The 15,550-nt window shown below is 42.8% G+C and overlaps 1 protein-coding gene and 1 pseudogene across 1 annotated transcript; one reads left to right on the top strand and one right to left on the bottom strand.

Moving 5' to 3' along the window:
• Nucleotides 1–555: 555 nt before the first annotated feature.
• uba2 (ubiquitin-like modifier activating enzyme 2) lies at nucleotides 556–8,892 on the bottom strand. Its single transcript, XM_031875647.1, has 17 exons — nucleotides 8,678–8,892; nucleotides 7,562–7,645; nucleotides 7,295–7,365; nucleotides 7,123–7,187; nucleotides 6,693–6,793; nucleotides 6,447–6,568; nucleotides 6,240–6,307; nucleotides 5,957–6,078; nucleotides 4,842–4,941; nucleotides 4,484–4,635; nucleotides 4,172–4,265; nucleotides 3,872–3,984; nucleotides 3,360–3,515; nucleotides 2,924–3,020; nucleotides 2,398–2,503; nucleotides 2,087–2,229; nucleotides 556–1,778 (listed from the first exon to the last, which is right to left on the bottom strand). The coding sequence occupies exons 1-17, from the start codon at nucleotides 8,816–8,818 to the stop codon at nucleotides 1,552–1,554; spliced, it is 1,962 nt and encodes a 653-aa protein (XP_031731507.1). The 5' UTR covers nucleotides 8,819–8,892; the 3' UTR covers nucleotides 556–1,551.
• Nucleotides 8,893–9,823: 931 nt separating this feature from the next.
• LOC116398902 (beta-hexosaminidase subunit alpha-like) lies at nucleotides 9,824–15,539 on the top strand (annotated as a pseudogene).
• The last annotated feature ends 11 nt before the right edge of the window (nucleotides 15,540–15,550 follow it).

Genomic DNA, 15,550 nt, shown 5'->3' with positions numbered 1-15,550 from the left:
CCAGTGAGTCTGGACACCACCGTCTAATGTCAGCTGCATTGCATTCATCTTTGTCCCGTACTTTGACTCATCAGTCAGAGCATTGACGTTTCATCAAGTCAAATATTTTGAAATCAATCGTTGATAATAAAGTGCCGTCTGAGTGTATGTGTGTGTTTGTGAGCTGTGGGTCGTAGTGTTGCATCATGGGTAGTCTACTCAAAGAATGTCACACGCTGTCCGGAGCAGACCTCATGACTGTAAGACTTTAACCCCTGAAGCAAACAAACTATTCAGAAGATCAAGAAAACATTCAGCATGTTATTTTAGTGTGTTTACTTCAGGTCACTTTCTGAACCAGAACACAGAGTCAAGATAAACAGGCTCTCAAAATAATTTTAAAGTCCAACACTATAGAAACTGGCCACGTAAAGAAACTATGTGTTTGGGTTATTTTCCCTCTCCAGTCAACAATGGGATAGATATGTAATGTAATCAAGACATGTACGATTATTGTATACGTTTTTTTTATCAATATGGAAGAGACAAATAAAAAAAAAAAATACGAGAAGCCTGTGCCTTTGTTGAGTTTATTGTCTTTTCGTCCAAATTGGTCCACAGGGCTCTCACAGCCTTTCAACAACAAATCAGATCACAATGAAATATTAAATTATGGAAAGTGTGACACAGGAGAAGTCGGCAGGAACTTTGTGCAAGAGGTTCTTATGTCACTTCAGTGCGGGGCTCCACTGCCATCCCGATCAACCTCTGCAGTGTGAAAAAGGAGGGCCGCCAGACTCAAGACCTCTCTGCTCAAACACAAACGAGTCTTATTACTAACATGTTAACACTGAACTACTACCAGCCTGGATCAGGATCGGGTCCACAGGGCGCTGCATTAGTGCCGCTGTCCTGCTCCATAGCCTTCGCTGTGGCGGCGTCATAGAGGGCGTGGTTATGAATTTGCAGCCAAAAACTTGTTCTAGAAAAGAGGTAGCAAACTAACGCCCCCACGGCACAACGTGGCCAAACACGGACATCAACAGACAAGACGCTGCAGACTCCTGGGGTCCGTCCGTTACCGTCCCTTCACAAACGACTGAGACAACATATTACAACCCTTGAAAATGTTTTTTTTACATCTTTTGTTACCCGAACACAAAGCACAAAAACACCCTGATTTGTGTAGCATGACAAATACATTACGTTTATAAAAAATACAAAAAACAAACAAAAATAGACTTGTTTTTAAACCATCGAGAGGATATTTTTTTTTAGGGAGCAGAAATGAATAACAAAAGAAGTTGTACGTGTACGTGTTTAAAATGTAGAATCTATTTACAGCATCGTGTCAGAGCGGGGGGGAGGGGGGGTATGAAAGCACAAACACAGGGCGAGGGAGGAAGTGACGAGAGGCGAACGAGGGCTGTCCAATGTTCTCCATGAAAGAGGTGTTTTAATTTAACCTACTGTCAGTCCTGACTTACAAATGATAAGCCTTCAAAGAGTTCTCAGTCCTTCAGGGGGACCAGAGAGAGGGGTGGGGTGTGGGTGTGTGTGTGTGTGGGGGGGTTAGTCCAGAGCGATGATGTCATCGTCGTCGTCGTCATTGTCGGCGGGGGCAGCAGCTGCGCTCGACTGGTCCGTCCGCGGGCGCTTGGTGGAGGTCTCGCCGGTCTCTGCGTCTGGGTGCTTCCTCTTGGTGCCGCTTGTAGGTGCAGTGCTGGACGACGCCCCTTCCTCCTCCTCCTCCTCCTCCTCAGAGTCAACGATCATGACGTCATCGTCCTCCGCTGGAGCTGAAAGGTGGTGGACAACAGCGTTCACAGGTGGAAAAACGAACAACTTAATGTCTGAAACGTGAACGCTATATTTCCACCGTTGGCCTCACGATTGCCGGAATGAAAGATTATATATCGGCATAACAACACGCTGTGTCTTTGTTTCTGATACACCTTCAGATCCACAGATCTGATATCGCCACAGATAAAACAAGGCCATTAAACACACACATCTCCCTACTCACTGTAGTTACAGAGACAGGAGCAAACTAAACACGCAGCACTCTGATGTGAAGTAAAAGGAAAACGGTTTCTCTCCCGCTGACCTTTAGAGGAGGTGGACGGCTGGGCGGAGTCCTTGTTGCCGTTGGTGATGCTGTTCACCTCCTCCTGGTTAGTCTGAGGGGGCGGAGCTTTATCCGGGGCCTCGCCTACAACCTCAAACTCCACGTCCTTCTCTAGCTCCTCGCTGCCAATGGAGAGGCAAACAAATAGCTTTTAGGAGTTTTGTTCACTTGAAAGTCACCAGAACAATAAAACACATTAGAGATTAAACATGAGTGCATTCAACAATGTCAACGTAACAATGTAAAGCAAAGCATTTTATTCGCACGATGGAATGACCGGAGGGACATACGTGTGCAGGACATTAACGAGGAGTGTGTAGTCTTGGAGGAAGTCGTCGACTTGGAGGCGGCTGCCGTTACGGATCCCGAAATCAGCAAGAAATTTGCTGTTGTTGGCTGTGGAGAGAGTTACACACACACACTCAATGTGTTTGTCATACTATACACGTGGGGACAATCCATTTATTAATAACTCTTCCCCCAACACCTCCGAAACAAATGTTTTTAAGACCATAAACCACAATACATTCACACATTTTTAATAACTAAGCATTCAGGTTACATTAATCTAATGAACAACCCCCCACTCTCGAAATATATATATCCAATACCGCCCATCTCCAACTCTATAATTACAAACCCTTCCAAAAGCACTAACGGTGTCAGGGTGCTGTTCACTAAATGCTTTTTTAATCTCCTCGTCACTGTCCAGTTTGAGCAATGGACTAACAGACAGATGCAGCAACAGCGCCCTCCTCTGTCCGAATGGAGAGTCACAGAGTGTGATGCATTGCTTCCCATCTCCCCCCCGCTTACTTTCCGTCTCTCCTTCCTCCGAGGAGATGAGGATGGTCCCTTTTCCGTCCTCTATCTGAACATCTGGAGCCACCATGCCGAACCTCTCCTTCAGGATCTGATCAAAACATACAGAAACATCAGGTCAACAACGACTAAGTGAGGATCAGTCAACATCTTGATCCCACAGCAACTTTTACAATCCAACCGCAATAACCGCCTCTCACCAATTACGTGCTGCATTGTCCTTTATAGAAATACAGGCTTTTCTCCGGCTGCTTAGGCCAACGGCCTCCTTTTCATTTGAACTGAAGCTGTGGCGCTCCATTAGGACTGTTTTAATAGCGTTAATAACTCAAAGAGTTGTCAAAATCACATCAGAGCTGTTCGGGCTGTTTGCGAATGAGTGGACTTGAGGCAGGTTGGTGGATGTGTGAAAACAAGCCCGTCGTATTACCCGGTCCTGCAGAGAGAGCACCGTGGTTTTGTGGACGTCGAGCTTGACCGTGACTTCAGGTTTGCTGGCGCAGACGTAGCAGTTGGCGCTGGGCGGATCCAGGATGCACGGGACCAGCAGCTTCTTCCTGAGGCTGGGACACTTGTTCAGGAAGATCTGCAGGAGAGACAGACGGCGACCGACATGACACATGGAGACACGACGAGAGCCGGCAGAAAAGGATTCTACTCTGAGCCCAAGTTCTGGGTCTGAAGCCTTTTCCTCCGCACTAAACAGAAAACTGCTCATGCAACATGGCAGTCATCAGTTGGCCTTCTTTACTACTCAGTGAAAAATTCTTGTTTTCATTATGTTGAGATATTAAGAGCCAAAAATGAACACCATTTTTTAAATCTATTTCCTCAATGTTTTAGGAATAAAATGTGCTATAAATCAGGCTATGAATGAGATATGAACAATCATGTCTCTATAATTAAAGTGCTGATGTCCAGTCGTGGACGCCTGGTACTCACCGTACGACAGGACTCCAGTTCCCCAGACAGGATCTTCAAACCCTCCAGCACAATGAGTCCAGCGATGACCGCGTTGGTCGTAGCAATAGCGGGGATGATGTTACCCGCCATGGCTGAAACAAAACAAAACAAACAGACCAATTTAAACTAAAATTAGGGGCTTTTTTTAATGTGCGCTATAAGTGTATAACAGAACTAATTCACATCATGTACAATATGTTGGTTACTTAAAAACACAGCAAATTCTACACGATAGTTTGCAGTGTGACCAAATTCTCCTGTCGAAACGACGCGACTTACACTTCACATCGAAGCGACTCTTCATATTCATGCTGAAGATGTGCATGCGTAGGTTGGCTGCAGCAGTGACGAAGTCCATGGCTGGGGGATCATCCTGGGAACAAAGGGACACATGAGCCATTACCGACACAGTGTGTGTGTGTGTCACTGATGTTTACACTACGGCTGTGTATTCCGTTTAAGAAACCTGAAACGGTCAACAAGACTTGAAGCTTCTTGAGGTTTTACAATTAAACACAAATGTGTCTGTCGGTGTCTTTCTGGAGGAACTTTTGCAAACATTGCCTCCTTCGGTCTGTGCTTGTGCGTTACCTTGTCCCACACCAGCTCGGCTGCTTCTCCCTTCTCCTTCAGCTGTGAGCGGAGAGTCTCCACGCTGTGCTGGAACAGCTGGCAGAGACCCCAAACACCCAGAACCTGCTGGTCCTTCAGACCCGAACCCACAGACACCTCCTGAGGACACGCTGGGACGCACAAACAAGTACAGATGAACACAACAAACGAATAAACAACTACCACGGCAATAATATGATGAGTTACAGGGGTTTTAATCATCATCATTATTAACGGCAGTTGCTGGAGACAATTTTGCTAGAACGGGGCGGAGACGAGTCCCCAAACTGCATTTAACCAGAAAGCTAAAGTGGCATAAAGGTTTAAAGAGACGTACCACTGTTCTTCAGCTGCTGCCAGTCCAGAGGTGTAGGAGCTTTCCTCGTCTTCCACAGCTTGTCCATGGTCAGCAGGTACTTGATGTCATCTTTGAAAAGCTGGAGAGAAGAGCCAATCGGAACAAAGCTGGTTACTGTATGCCTTTGGTAATAATAGACGGTACTGATTAAATCACAAACTGAAAGTATATTTTCCATCCGCATGTTACAACTGGCTCCCTGAATGTCTAATCTTTGACCCATGAAAGCTGGTGCTTGTGTTCTACCGGCACTACGGTTCGTCTCCAGTAGGACGCCAGTGAAAACAGATTTAAACTCCAATATGTAAAAGTCAAAGAACAAGAAAACACTTTGACTCGGTTTCCATTATTTGACAACGGTAGAGGCTCTGCTGTCTACATGAAACCCTCCCATGCTACGAGCTGCAGGATGTGAGTAAGCCCTTCTTAGTTACAACGGTAAATGCAAACACACTCGATACTAAAACCAACACAAATCTGCAAAAACATAGAACGCCGCGCTATATTTAATATCTTCACCGCTTTATCTTGCAGTCGCCCTTTAAAACGAGGGACTGAAGAAGTTATTCATGCTCTCTTCAAAGCCAGCGGACTCCATTGAATCCAAACGAACACTTTAAAAACACCAAAGTCGCACAACACCAACAAGTGACTGAAGCAGCGGTAGACCAGCCCATTTGTACTGAAAGGTGAAATGACTGTTTATGTCAAAGGAGCACAGATGAAGGCATTGCTTAAGCTGCGCTTATACTTGCCACAATGAAGCCGGTGCGCGGGCCAGAAAATTACGACGTAGCAGCTTAGTCACGGTTTACACGTCTGAGGAGTTTACAAAGACAAATTGTTTTTCAGGAGGTTGTAAAAAAAAAAAATCTATATTTGAGTTCATATTCTGCCAGCCAAATCAAATAATCCAACGAACAGCTCGCCAAGCATGACGCCTTTGTGTGCTCGTAGCTCACGTGCCGCCTGTGGAGGCTCGCGCTACGGTGGTGTCCCGCGCTAGTATAAACAAAGCTTTAGCTTGTGTGTTGTTTTTTTTATGATCATTCTGAAACAGTCCTGCAGGTTTGATTTGTCGGACCGTCTCTGACCTTGTTGAACAGTTTGACGGCGTCGTATCCCGTGGAGCGGGCCCATTCCTTGGTGGAGATCCGCTTGATGTCCCCGTCCTTTTCTGAGGCCGTGGGGTGAGCTGGCGTGTCTTCGGGATTCCCTGTTTACAGAACACACACACACACACGTTTTACAGTGTCTGGTGCGTGTGTATTCCTAAACTGTAGCAACAACAAGCTAACTTCAAAGTTACAAAGTGCTGCCCCAAATATAGAGCAAATAAACCATTTTCTACAAAAGCAATGCCACGCTGCCGCTCACATGAAGCCTCTGGGTCCGCTGTGTCGGGGGACACCTCTTGATCTGCGTCCTCTTCCCCAAACAGCTGACTATAGTGGCAACAGACAAACGATACAAGGGGACCATTAGCATAGCATTAGCATACTGGCCTCTATTGTCAGGGGCCGGTCGAGTGAGGGTTTGTCGTGAATGACGCTCATACGCGGCTGTGATGAGAATGGGCCTTACTTGAAGAGGTACTTGGCCCAGACGATGCAGTGAATGGGCTCAGACGGTGTGTTTCGGATGGTGCACCCTGGGAAGGTCTTTTGGGTGGGCTTGGGTTGACACTCGTAGCACTCCGTCATTCCCTGGGGAGCGAGGAGAGAGTGGAGCAGGAGGGAATGAGAGAAGGGGGAGACAAGAGATGCGATGAGAGACGAGGGACGATCTATGCAACGGAGGTTAGGCAACACAACGATGGGCGTGTCCTACCTTCTTGATGACGGTGACCTGTCCCAGGTATCCGGCGGTGCCGCTCTCTATCAGCGGGATGTCTGCTGCCAGACACATCCTGTTCACGTGGTTACGGGCCGCTACGGAGACAGAATGTGTTCATCAGGTCTTTTCATGTCTCCATAATGAGTAATAATCTCGATATGTTTTCTGGTAATTAAAAAAATGAATATGAAATAGCCGCATGTAAAGCCTATTTTTTGTTTACACGTGTGAATTAAATACTTGACAAATGAAAAGTACCGATTCTGATTTTTCTGACAAATTATTATGTGCTGGTTATTGTCAATTTAGACGAAGTATCTCGGGTTTGGTCACAATATGATTCCACTGAAAGACGATAAATGATCATATTGTGTTGTCGCCCAGCCCTAGTTCGGAGTAACACAAACCGCCGCCTGTAAAATACCTCTGTTATCCAGAGCATTCATCACCAGCATGAACTTTCTGAAGAACTCCACGTTGTATTCAGGGCTGTTAAAAAAAATAGACACAATCAGTTCCAAATCAAAAGGACAATCTGATAAAATTCTTAATTTATTCAGTGAATCAAAAGGAGGAATAACCAAAAAAAAACTCACTTCATGATGCTGTCATGGTAGGCGGTGATGTTTACAGTGGGACAAAACTGCAAGACGCTCTCCTTGGCCACCTGCAAAAACAACAGGGACGGAGCAGCCGACTTGAGTCAGAAACGTGCAAACAGCACGCCGACAACGATCTAGTCCACAGTGTGGAACTACAGGGAATACAGGGTGCATATTGCAGGGCTGTTCGACACGACACAACGTTATAACGCATAAAAACAAGGCTACGGCGACGGGGGTTAACGCTGATGTTTGCATTACCTGTGCTTTGGACTTGCCAACATGCTTCTTCTGAAAGAGGAACTGGCGGTTCAGGTTGCTGACATCAATTGTGTCCAAGTCGATCTGCCGATACAGAAGGGGAAATAACGTCATGACATGACATGACGGACACAATTGACCTGTCACTCAAGCGCTGTCACAGCAATGTATTTAGATTATAATTTGGATATTAAAATAATGTCAGCCTGTGCATATGGTGACTCACAATCCACTACATAATTAAGGCATTCTCCATACAAACACCGATAGCAACATTCTAAATTACTGAGCTACAAACTGCCCACCAGCTACTGTATATTCTGTCAGTCCACTTGAAGAGTTTAAAGCCCCAATATCGGAAGTTTATGAACTTCATGTTCATGTTATTAGTGTCCCTGATTGTTGTTTGCCTGGCTCAGGATGTGTTGTTGTGCAGATTGTTTGACCATGAACGTTGCTTGTTTTCAGCTCTGTCTTGAAAGGACACAAAAGACATCTGATTTAATAAGTCAGGAAAGGAAAAAATAAATATTGGTGAGCATTTATCTATTATTCAGTTTACTAGCAACCTTTAATGACACCTAGAGGTCTCTGAACCCTTCACTGGGATCCAGTGATTCTCAGCTTCAAACACCTGACGGCTGATCCTCGAAAACAAAAAACAGCCACAACTAATAATAAGAGTACACGTGCTGCTCCGACAGACTACATTAAACTTTAAAAATTGCAGCATTACATAACCTGACATAATTAAACAAAGGGGCGTCTAAGTGTGTCTGTGCTATTTGGCCGGCCGCCTCGTTAGCCGTCTCATTTTAAAGAAGTTGTGAGGCTAACCTAGCGGTGCAGATGGCGCCAAACGCTCCAGCTACTGTTGCTACAGCAGTGTTCATATTTTACCGACTTCAAAGTCGGGCCTGCTCATTTAACCAAGAACTCGGGGACAGAGGGGGTGCATCACAAAACCACCACTAACACTCGTATGTTTTACTTCTTCGAACACCCCCTCCCAGGAATTAGCCCGAGTCCGCCCCCCAGACGCAGTCTGTGCAGCACAAAGACCTAGCATGCTAGCTAGCTAACACACACACACACACAAACATAAGTATGACGGACCACTTCGATTTGTTTGAAGCCGGTGAGGACGAGGTTCTTCAGCAGCTCGCAGCCGATCCCCCCTGCTCCCACCACCAGCACCTTGCAAGTGGAGAGGGTGTCAGAGAGCTCTTTTCGGAGGGAACCAACCAGTTGGACCATGTTGATCGGCTAGAGACAGAACCAGAGCCTGCGGCACCGAGAGCTTCTTCTACAGAACCAAAGTCCCGCCTACTTCCGGGTTATTCCACTTCTTCTGCGGGCTTCCGATGCGCTTGTTTGTCCGATTAGCGCCCTCTTCTGTGTGATTGTGGCAACTAAAAGACTTGGCTGGGGTGATCTCCTGAGAGATAGAATAACTGACCACATGCTATTATTATATATGTAGAGCCTAATACGACATTTCCTGGTTCTCCGACACACTGCAGTGTCAGGATAATAAGTATCTCCATACACGCTTAGATACATCTGGAGTCATGTCTGATGTTCTGGACCCATCGAGCCATTGGTACACCTGTATTTACTGGGTAACAGTTTTTTGTTTTGTTTTTTTATGTTAGGCCTAACGAATACTGCTCCTTGTATTTACTGGGAATAGTAAAGGCTACTTGGATAAGTATTTACCTTTTTAAATAAGCATATTGTTCCAACACATATATGAAGAACATGGCTGAAAAATAACCACCATCTAGCATGGGCCTACTTGTTGCCAACTCACCCGACCCAAACATTTTGCTCTCCTCCTTGAGCTCGACATTTCCATAAAAGGATTTTGTAGGGTAGTGTTCTGCATGCTTCTGACTATATACACAGTATTCTCCAACTTCTCTCTTCAATGATTTTGTTTTCTTTATTATAACTTTCTGCCATGTTCTACTACTATCCTCATTAATAAGTTCTATCCGAGCCAACTTTAAAATCAGAGGCAGTGTAGAACTGAATTACGTTAATGTAGAATTAATGTTGTGTGTTATGTAAGTATACAATAACTAAATATAGATATACGACAGTTGCAAACCGTATAAACCATTTACTTTACCTTTAGTATAAAATAATAATAAAAAGATAAAATCACCCATACCTTGTGGTCCCAGTCATGTGACTTCATGCTCTTGTCCACCTGACTGGCGCAGCGTCACAGTGCAGTTTGCCTTTGAGTGGAGTAGGATGGAAGCTGTGTGTATGGTTAGTTTTGGACGATATACTCGTCCACATTTTTATTTATTATCCTCCCGCTTGGCCTACACACAGTGGAGGGAGTGTGGCCATTACCGCAGACTTTCACCTCCTCAATCGAGCGATACCCTCTGAACCCTCAGGCTTTGGATACGGAAGACAGTCAGGCGCACAGCAGGGCTGTTCTGTTCTGGATTCCGCATTCATGAGATATTTTTCTCTTATCTTTCCAGACTACACTGGTAAGTGATAAAGTGAGGTGTCTTAAAGACTATTGCGGGAGTTAAAAGGTCCAGTCATACTCACAAAAATGGTAAAATATTAACAAAGGGTTTCTATGATTCAAATATGTATGATTTATTGCGACAGCATGTATGCCTATATATCACTGTGGTCAAGTGAGCAGACACTCAGATCTCCGTGGTCAACTCAGCAGACACTTACATTTTAGTGCGCCCTATACGCTGAAATGTTATATATCATAGGACCAGAATTTGCTGTGCCATGAATATGTCATTATAAACACAAACAATGTTCAAACTATGCATGTAAATCCTGTCATTTTAAATTGTAGTGTTAACATTAGGAGTGTGATGATCTGAAGATTCATACATGTAAGATTGCATAATGGATGCACACAAATGTAGAACAAAATGCTCACTGGTTTGGTTTTGAATGTTCTGTTTGTCATGTCGGCTTTTGAAGAAGATCAATGGGCTTTGTAGAGACAGCAGTTCATCAGTCAGCCCGTGTAGGCCTACCTACCCTAAAATCCCTCAATGACAATGGGCCAGTACAGCACAGCGTAATGTTTGTGTTTTAAAAACTACCATATTTATAGAATAATGGCAGTCTTACTGTAACATTGTCAAAATGAGAGTGCAAAGGCAACATATGCACTTCTACAACGATCTGTGCATGAAGTATAATTAAAATTAAAAAGATAAACTATACTTCATGCACAGACCTACAAAACTACAAACTGTGATAATCTCACTTTTATGATCAACAGGAAATGGTGTTCTGCGATTCTTTGAGGATAAACCATTTAACATTGAGATCCCTGTTGACCATGATGATTGTGAGAGTTACCCAAATGAGGACTCATCTGAGAGATGTAAGTATCAACACATTTATCTGAGACAGAACATGACATGCAACGGTCACAGTGGCAAAGACCATTCCCAATCAGTGGGGTTTGATGCATTTATCTAACTTGCTTCTATTTGTGTTTAAGATAATCTGAGTGTCTCTGCAGGACAAGCATCACTGAATGCGGAAACCGTGTGGGGTGCATTAAGAGGTGAAAAAACACATGTGTACCAAAGTACACATGAATAAAACAGGCATTTTAACAATCAGCTACAGTTAGCAAAGGAAAGGCTATGGTTCCATCAAAGCCTGTTAGCAAGTTGTACTGGATTCCTCACTCCACCCAAAGTTTAATAACTGATCTCCCACTGTTATCTGTGCAGCTTTAATTGATTGCTTATAATATGCTATATATCCTCTGATTAAGCACAGGTCTGGAAACCTTCAGTCAGCTGGTGTATCAAAATGATTTTGGCTCAGTAAGTCTGAATTGTACAATGAGTTCTCTAAAGCTATTACTTATTGAATACACATTGTCACCATGATATTAAGATTGATTTGTGTTTGTAGTAGATCAATCAAGCATTTTCTCACCGTTTGTTTCTCCTTTTTAGTATTTTGTGAACAAGGCTGAGATTGACGACTTCCACAGCTTTCAGTTCAGGGGAATTTTGTTGGACACTTCACGTCACTATTTACCAGTGAAGGACATTTTGAAACTCTAGTAATAAACAGATGACATAACCTGAAATTCAGCCTTCTGTTTTCATTCAGTGGTGCTTACATATATCTTTCTTGTTAGGATGCAATGGCCTACAGTAAATTCAATGTGTTTCATTGGCACATTGTGGATGACCCCTCCTTCCCTTACCAGAGCCAGACCTTTCCAGACCTTTCCAGACCTTTCCAGACCTTTCCAGTAAGGTATGTCTTGCGGATGAAGTAATGAGAACGAACAAGCCACCTAGACTCATGTGCACCATCATTCTGCACATTGTAATTTGAAAATCTATCAGTATTTTAATGATAATAACTTGGTTATTTTATATTATCCTACATTCTTAACTAGCCTACTGCATGTGGATTCATGATTTGAAATACTGAAAAGTTGCATCCATCCTGAACAAAAACTTCTGGCTCTGATTCAGGGGGCTTTCCATCCAAATGACTCACATCTACACACAATCGGATGTGAGAAGGGTGATCTCACATGCCAGGCTGTGGGGAATAAGGGTTCTTCCTGAGTTTGATTCACCCGGCCACACCAAATGATGGGGAAAAGGTCAAATTTACTCTTAAACAACTGTTTTGTCCAAATGATCCCAGCTCCTTGATCCTCAACATATACAGTATTTGGCATTATGCCTGGTTTGGTCCAACAGAAATCCTGTCAAACCTGCAAGCCAAGACTACAAATGCCAACGACATACTGAATCTTGTGTTTGACTCCCTTCTTATGGGACTTGTATGGATACATCAGTAGCAACAAATGTCTGCACTCAACAGAAAATACAAGAAATGTATTTTACCAAAATGCTGAACTAAATCTGATTGATTTATTTATTCCCTTGGGCAGTCTGACCTGTTGACTCCCTGCTACAGCGGGAGCACCCCTTCAGGTGCTTTTGGTCCTGTTCATCCAGCGTTACCCTCCACCTACCAGTTCATGGCGAGACTCTTTAAGGAAGTGTCATCGGTGTTTCCTGATTCCTACATCCACTTAGGAGGGGATGAGGTGGACGTTTCTTGCTGGTAGGTTGAAATGTGACGGATCATTTAAATTCCTGCTGACTGTTTGCCCTGGTTTTGATCACTATTGTTTGTTGATATTGTTACTGAATTTGCACACACATCTGTGCAACTCTCTCCCCAAACACATCCGAGACTGCACTGACCTCTCCATGTTCAAATCTCAAATCAAAACCCATCTGTTGAAAACTGCTTTTAATGTGTGACCACTATTGTGTATTTTATGTTTTTAGTGTATTGCTTTTATATATGATGATTTTAATGTAAAGTGTCTTTGAGTTTTATGAAAAGCGCTATATAAATAAAATGTATTATTATTATTATTATTATTATTATTATTATTATCTGTACATTTGTTTTTATCGTTTAGCATTGGGTTTTTTTTAAGCAAGGGGAAGGTAGATGATGTAGGTACATGTTTTTAAATTTACCAACAAAATAAGATTGTCACTGCTTATTTCCATAGGAGTTCCAACCCGGATGTCCGAGCATTTATGCAGAAGATGGGATTTGGAGTAGACTTCACCAAACTGGAGGCATTCTACATGGAGACGTAGGTTGTGAAGGGGAACATACTGTGCAATATCAAAAGCTCGGGGATGTACACCAACCAACATGTTTAAGTTACAAATGTCATTAATGTCTCTATTATTATATATTTCCAGCATTGTGAATATCACTTCAGCCCTCAACAAGACAGTTATTGTCTGGCAGGATGTGTTTGACTACCATGAACGAGTAAGTACACCCCAACAAATATCAACTCTGTGATATACTATACAGTATACATGAATATTATAGAATATGTGTCAGCGGTGTTCATGTAGGCTCACATACTTTTTAGACATTGTTTATAATATGATTCATTTTTTTTCTGCTAGTGCAGGGTTGCATTATATTGCTTTTTACAGATAAGCAATGATTTACATGCTCTTAATATTTGAAATGCTGAAAATGTTCATATCATTGCAGCACCACCACGTGTTTACTTTACACCAATGAAGTTTGTTATTAAAACCAACAGAAATGCCTATTGGGCATTGTTTAAAGATTGTAGTCAGCTCTGCTAACTAAATTGACTAATTCAAAATAAATGAACCAATTATCAATTTTAGATTAACACAATCTTGCAAGCATAGATTTATACAATTCAGTTCCCATCTTCTTTGGTTAAACTAAGTAACATCATGTACTGTGCACACTGTATCCTCCAAAAAGGTGATATTTTGTAAAAAGGATATTCCGGCGAGGCTTTTAGTTTTATTAACAGACCAGTTTTGGAGAGACGATGCCTTTGCGGCATAAGAATTGATTTATGAATCCATCTGAATCCAAAAGTTCAGATGCTTTGCCCGATTGGAGGGGTACAAATTCTGAGAACCATGCCAGTAAATGCTTGCCCTTGTTGATAAAAGCTCATTAAGGAGTTTTTATATGTGCCTATTTTCTGATATATAAAACACTATATGTAAACAGTCATCAGATGCAATATAGCACAGAAGGGCAAGACAGCAGGTTGTTTATCACCCTGTTCAGATTCCTAAGGACACAGTGCTGCACATCTGGAAGGGTATCCCAGCTATAAGGCAGAGCTCAGCAGGATGACCAAAGCTGGCATGAGGGTCCTGCTAGCTGCCCCATGGTACATCAACCACATTTCCTATGGCCAGGACTGGCGTGACTACTACAACGTGAAGCCACTGAACTTTTCTGGTGTGTACATGCCAAAGTAATATCATATTGTATAACCTGCCTCAGTTACGTGCTGGTGATGTAGAGGCCTATTTAATTAAACATTAACTTGCAGTTTTAATGTGAAGTGGTGTGATACATTTGAAGTGAAGATTCTGATTGATTGTAAATTCATTAACAGCCATCATATCATTGAAGCAAAGCTTTTCAACATCCCCTTGCAGGTACTGAGGAACAGAAGAAGCTGGTGATAGGGGGGGAAGTCTGCATGTGGGTGGAGTATGTTGATGCCACCAATCTCAGTCCACGTCTTTGGTACAAGATTAAAAAGATCTCTGAACTCCTAATACTAATCAACTTAATATGCAGCAGCAATTGCATGAAATTACTCTAAATAATCACTGGTTGCACCCACAATTACAGGCCAGGGGCGAGTGCTGCGGCAGAGAGACTTTGGAGTGATGAGAAGCAGACCTCCAGTGTGGGCAAGGCGTTTCCTCGCCGACAGGACTTTCACTGCAAGCTTGTGAGGTAATTTACCATTTCTATCCAGGACGTGTAAAGAGCTATGGGCTGGCATACCTCAACAAGACACGGGCCACTTTTTCACATGTTTAATTATTATATACTGGTGTTTCTGCTTCCCTTTCTCCTCAAGGCGTGGCATCCGAGCAGAGCCACTGTATGTTGGACATTGTAAACATGAGTACGAAGGTGTTTGAAGATGTTGGATGGATTAACACTGAAAAGTTTTTCCCAGGGGATTAAGTTCATAGTTGCCTTCTTTTAAAGTGGTGTAAAATCTTTGATAAATTGTTTCTATAGTCTTAAATACAGAATTTGAACATTAAAATGCTTTCTCAGGGACTTCTCATACCTATAATTTCTCTTTCTCCTTTTTTATAAAAACTATAGTTATTGAATTTTGCTTAAATTTTGCATATTTAGCAAATCACAATATAGAAATGTTCCCAAACACCTTGTTTGGAAGAACCTGAGGTGCTTCACTGTAATGTCATGTTGAATTGTACTTGATGACGGCAAAATATAGAATGTAGATTTTAAATTTAAAACTTGTACTCTTGGACTGCAACATGATAAAATAATGTTGTTGTGCAGATGTTGTCTTTTTTTTTCTGCAAAAACAACTTGCTTGAGACAGATTGCTAGCCTAATCCCAACGCT

This window comes from Anarrhichthys ocellatus, unplaced genomic scaffold, assembly GCF_004355925.1.
Source record: "Anarrhichthys ocellatus isolate YVR2014 unplaced genomic scaffold, GSC_Weel_1.0 scaffold93, whole genome shotgun sequence".
Taxonomy (NCBI): domain Eukaryota; kingdom Metazoa; phylum Chordata; class Actinopteri; order Perciformes; family Anarhichadidae; genus Anarrhichthys; species Anarrhichthys ocellatus.
Note: the sequence above shows the minus strand (reverse complement) of the source record. Positions and strands in the feature narration are given on the sequence as shown.

What these genes read in the sequence shown, in the direction of transcription:
- uba2 (XM_031875647.1), bottom strand. Translation starts at nt 8,818, where the DNA reads ATGGTCCAACTGGTTGGTTCCCTCCGAAAAGAGCTCTCTGACACCCTC. An exon ending in GAGTCGCTTCGATGTGAAGT is followed by an intron (nt 3,985 to 4,171) that starts GTAAGTCGCGTC and finishes GTTTTGTTTCAG; the next exon opens with CCATGGCGGGTAACATCATC. An exon ending in AACTGGAGTCCTGTCGTACG is followed by an intron (nt 3,516 to 3,871) that starts GTGAGTACCAGG and finishes TCTCTCCTGCAG; the next exon opens with ATCTTCCTGAACAAGTGTCC.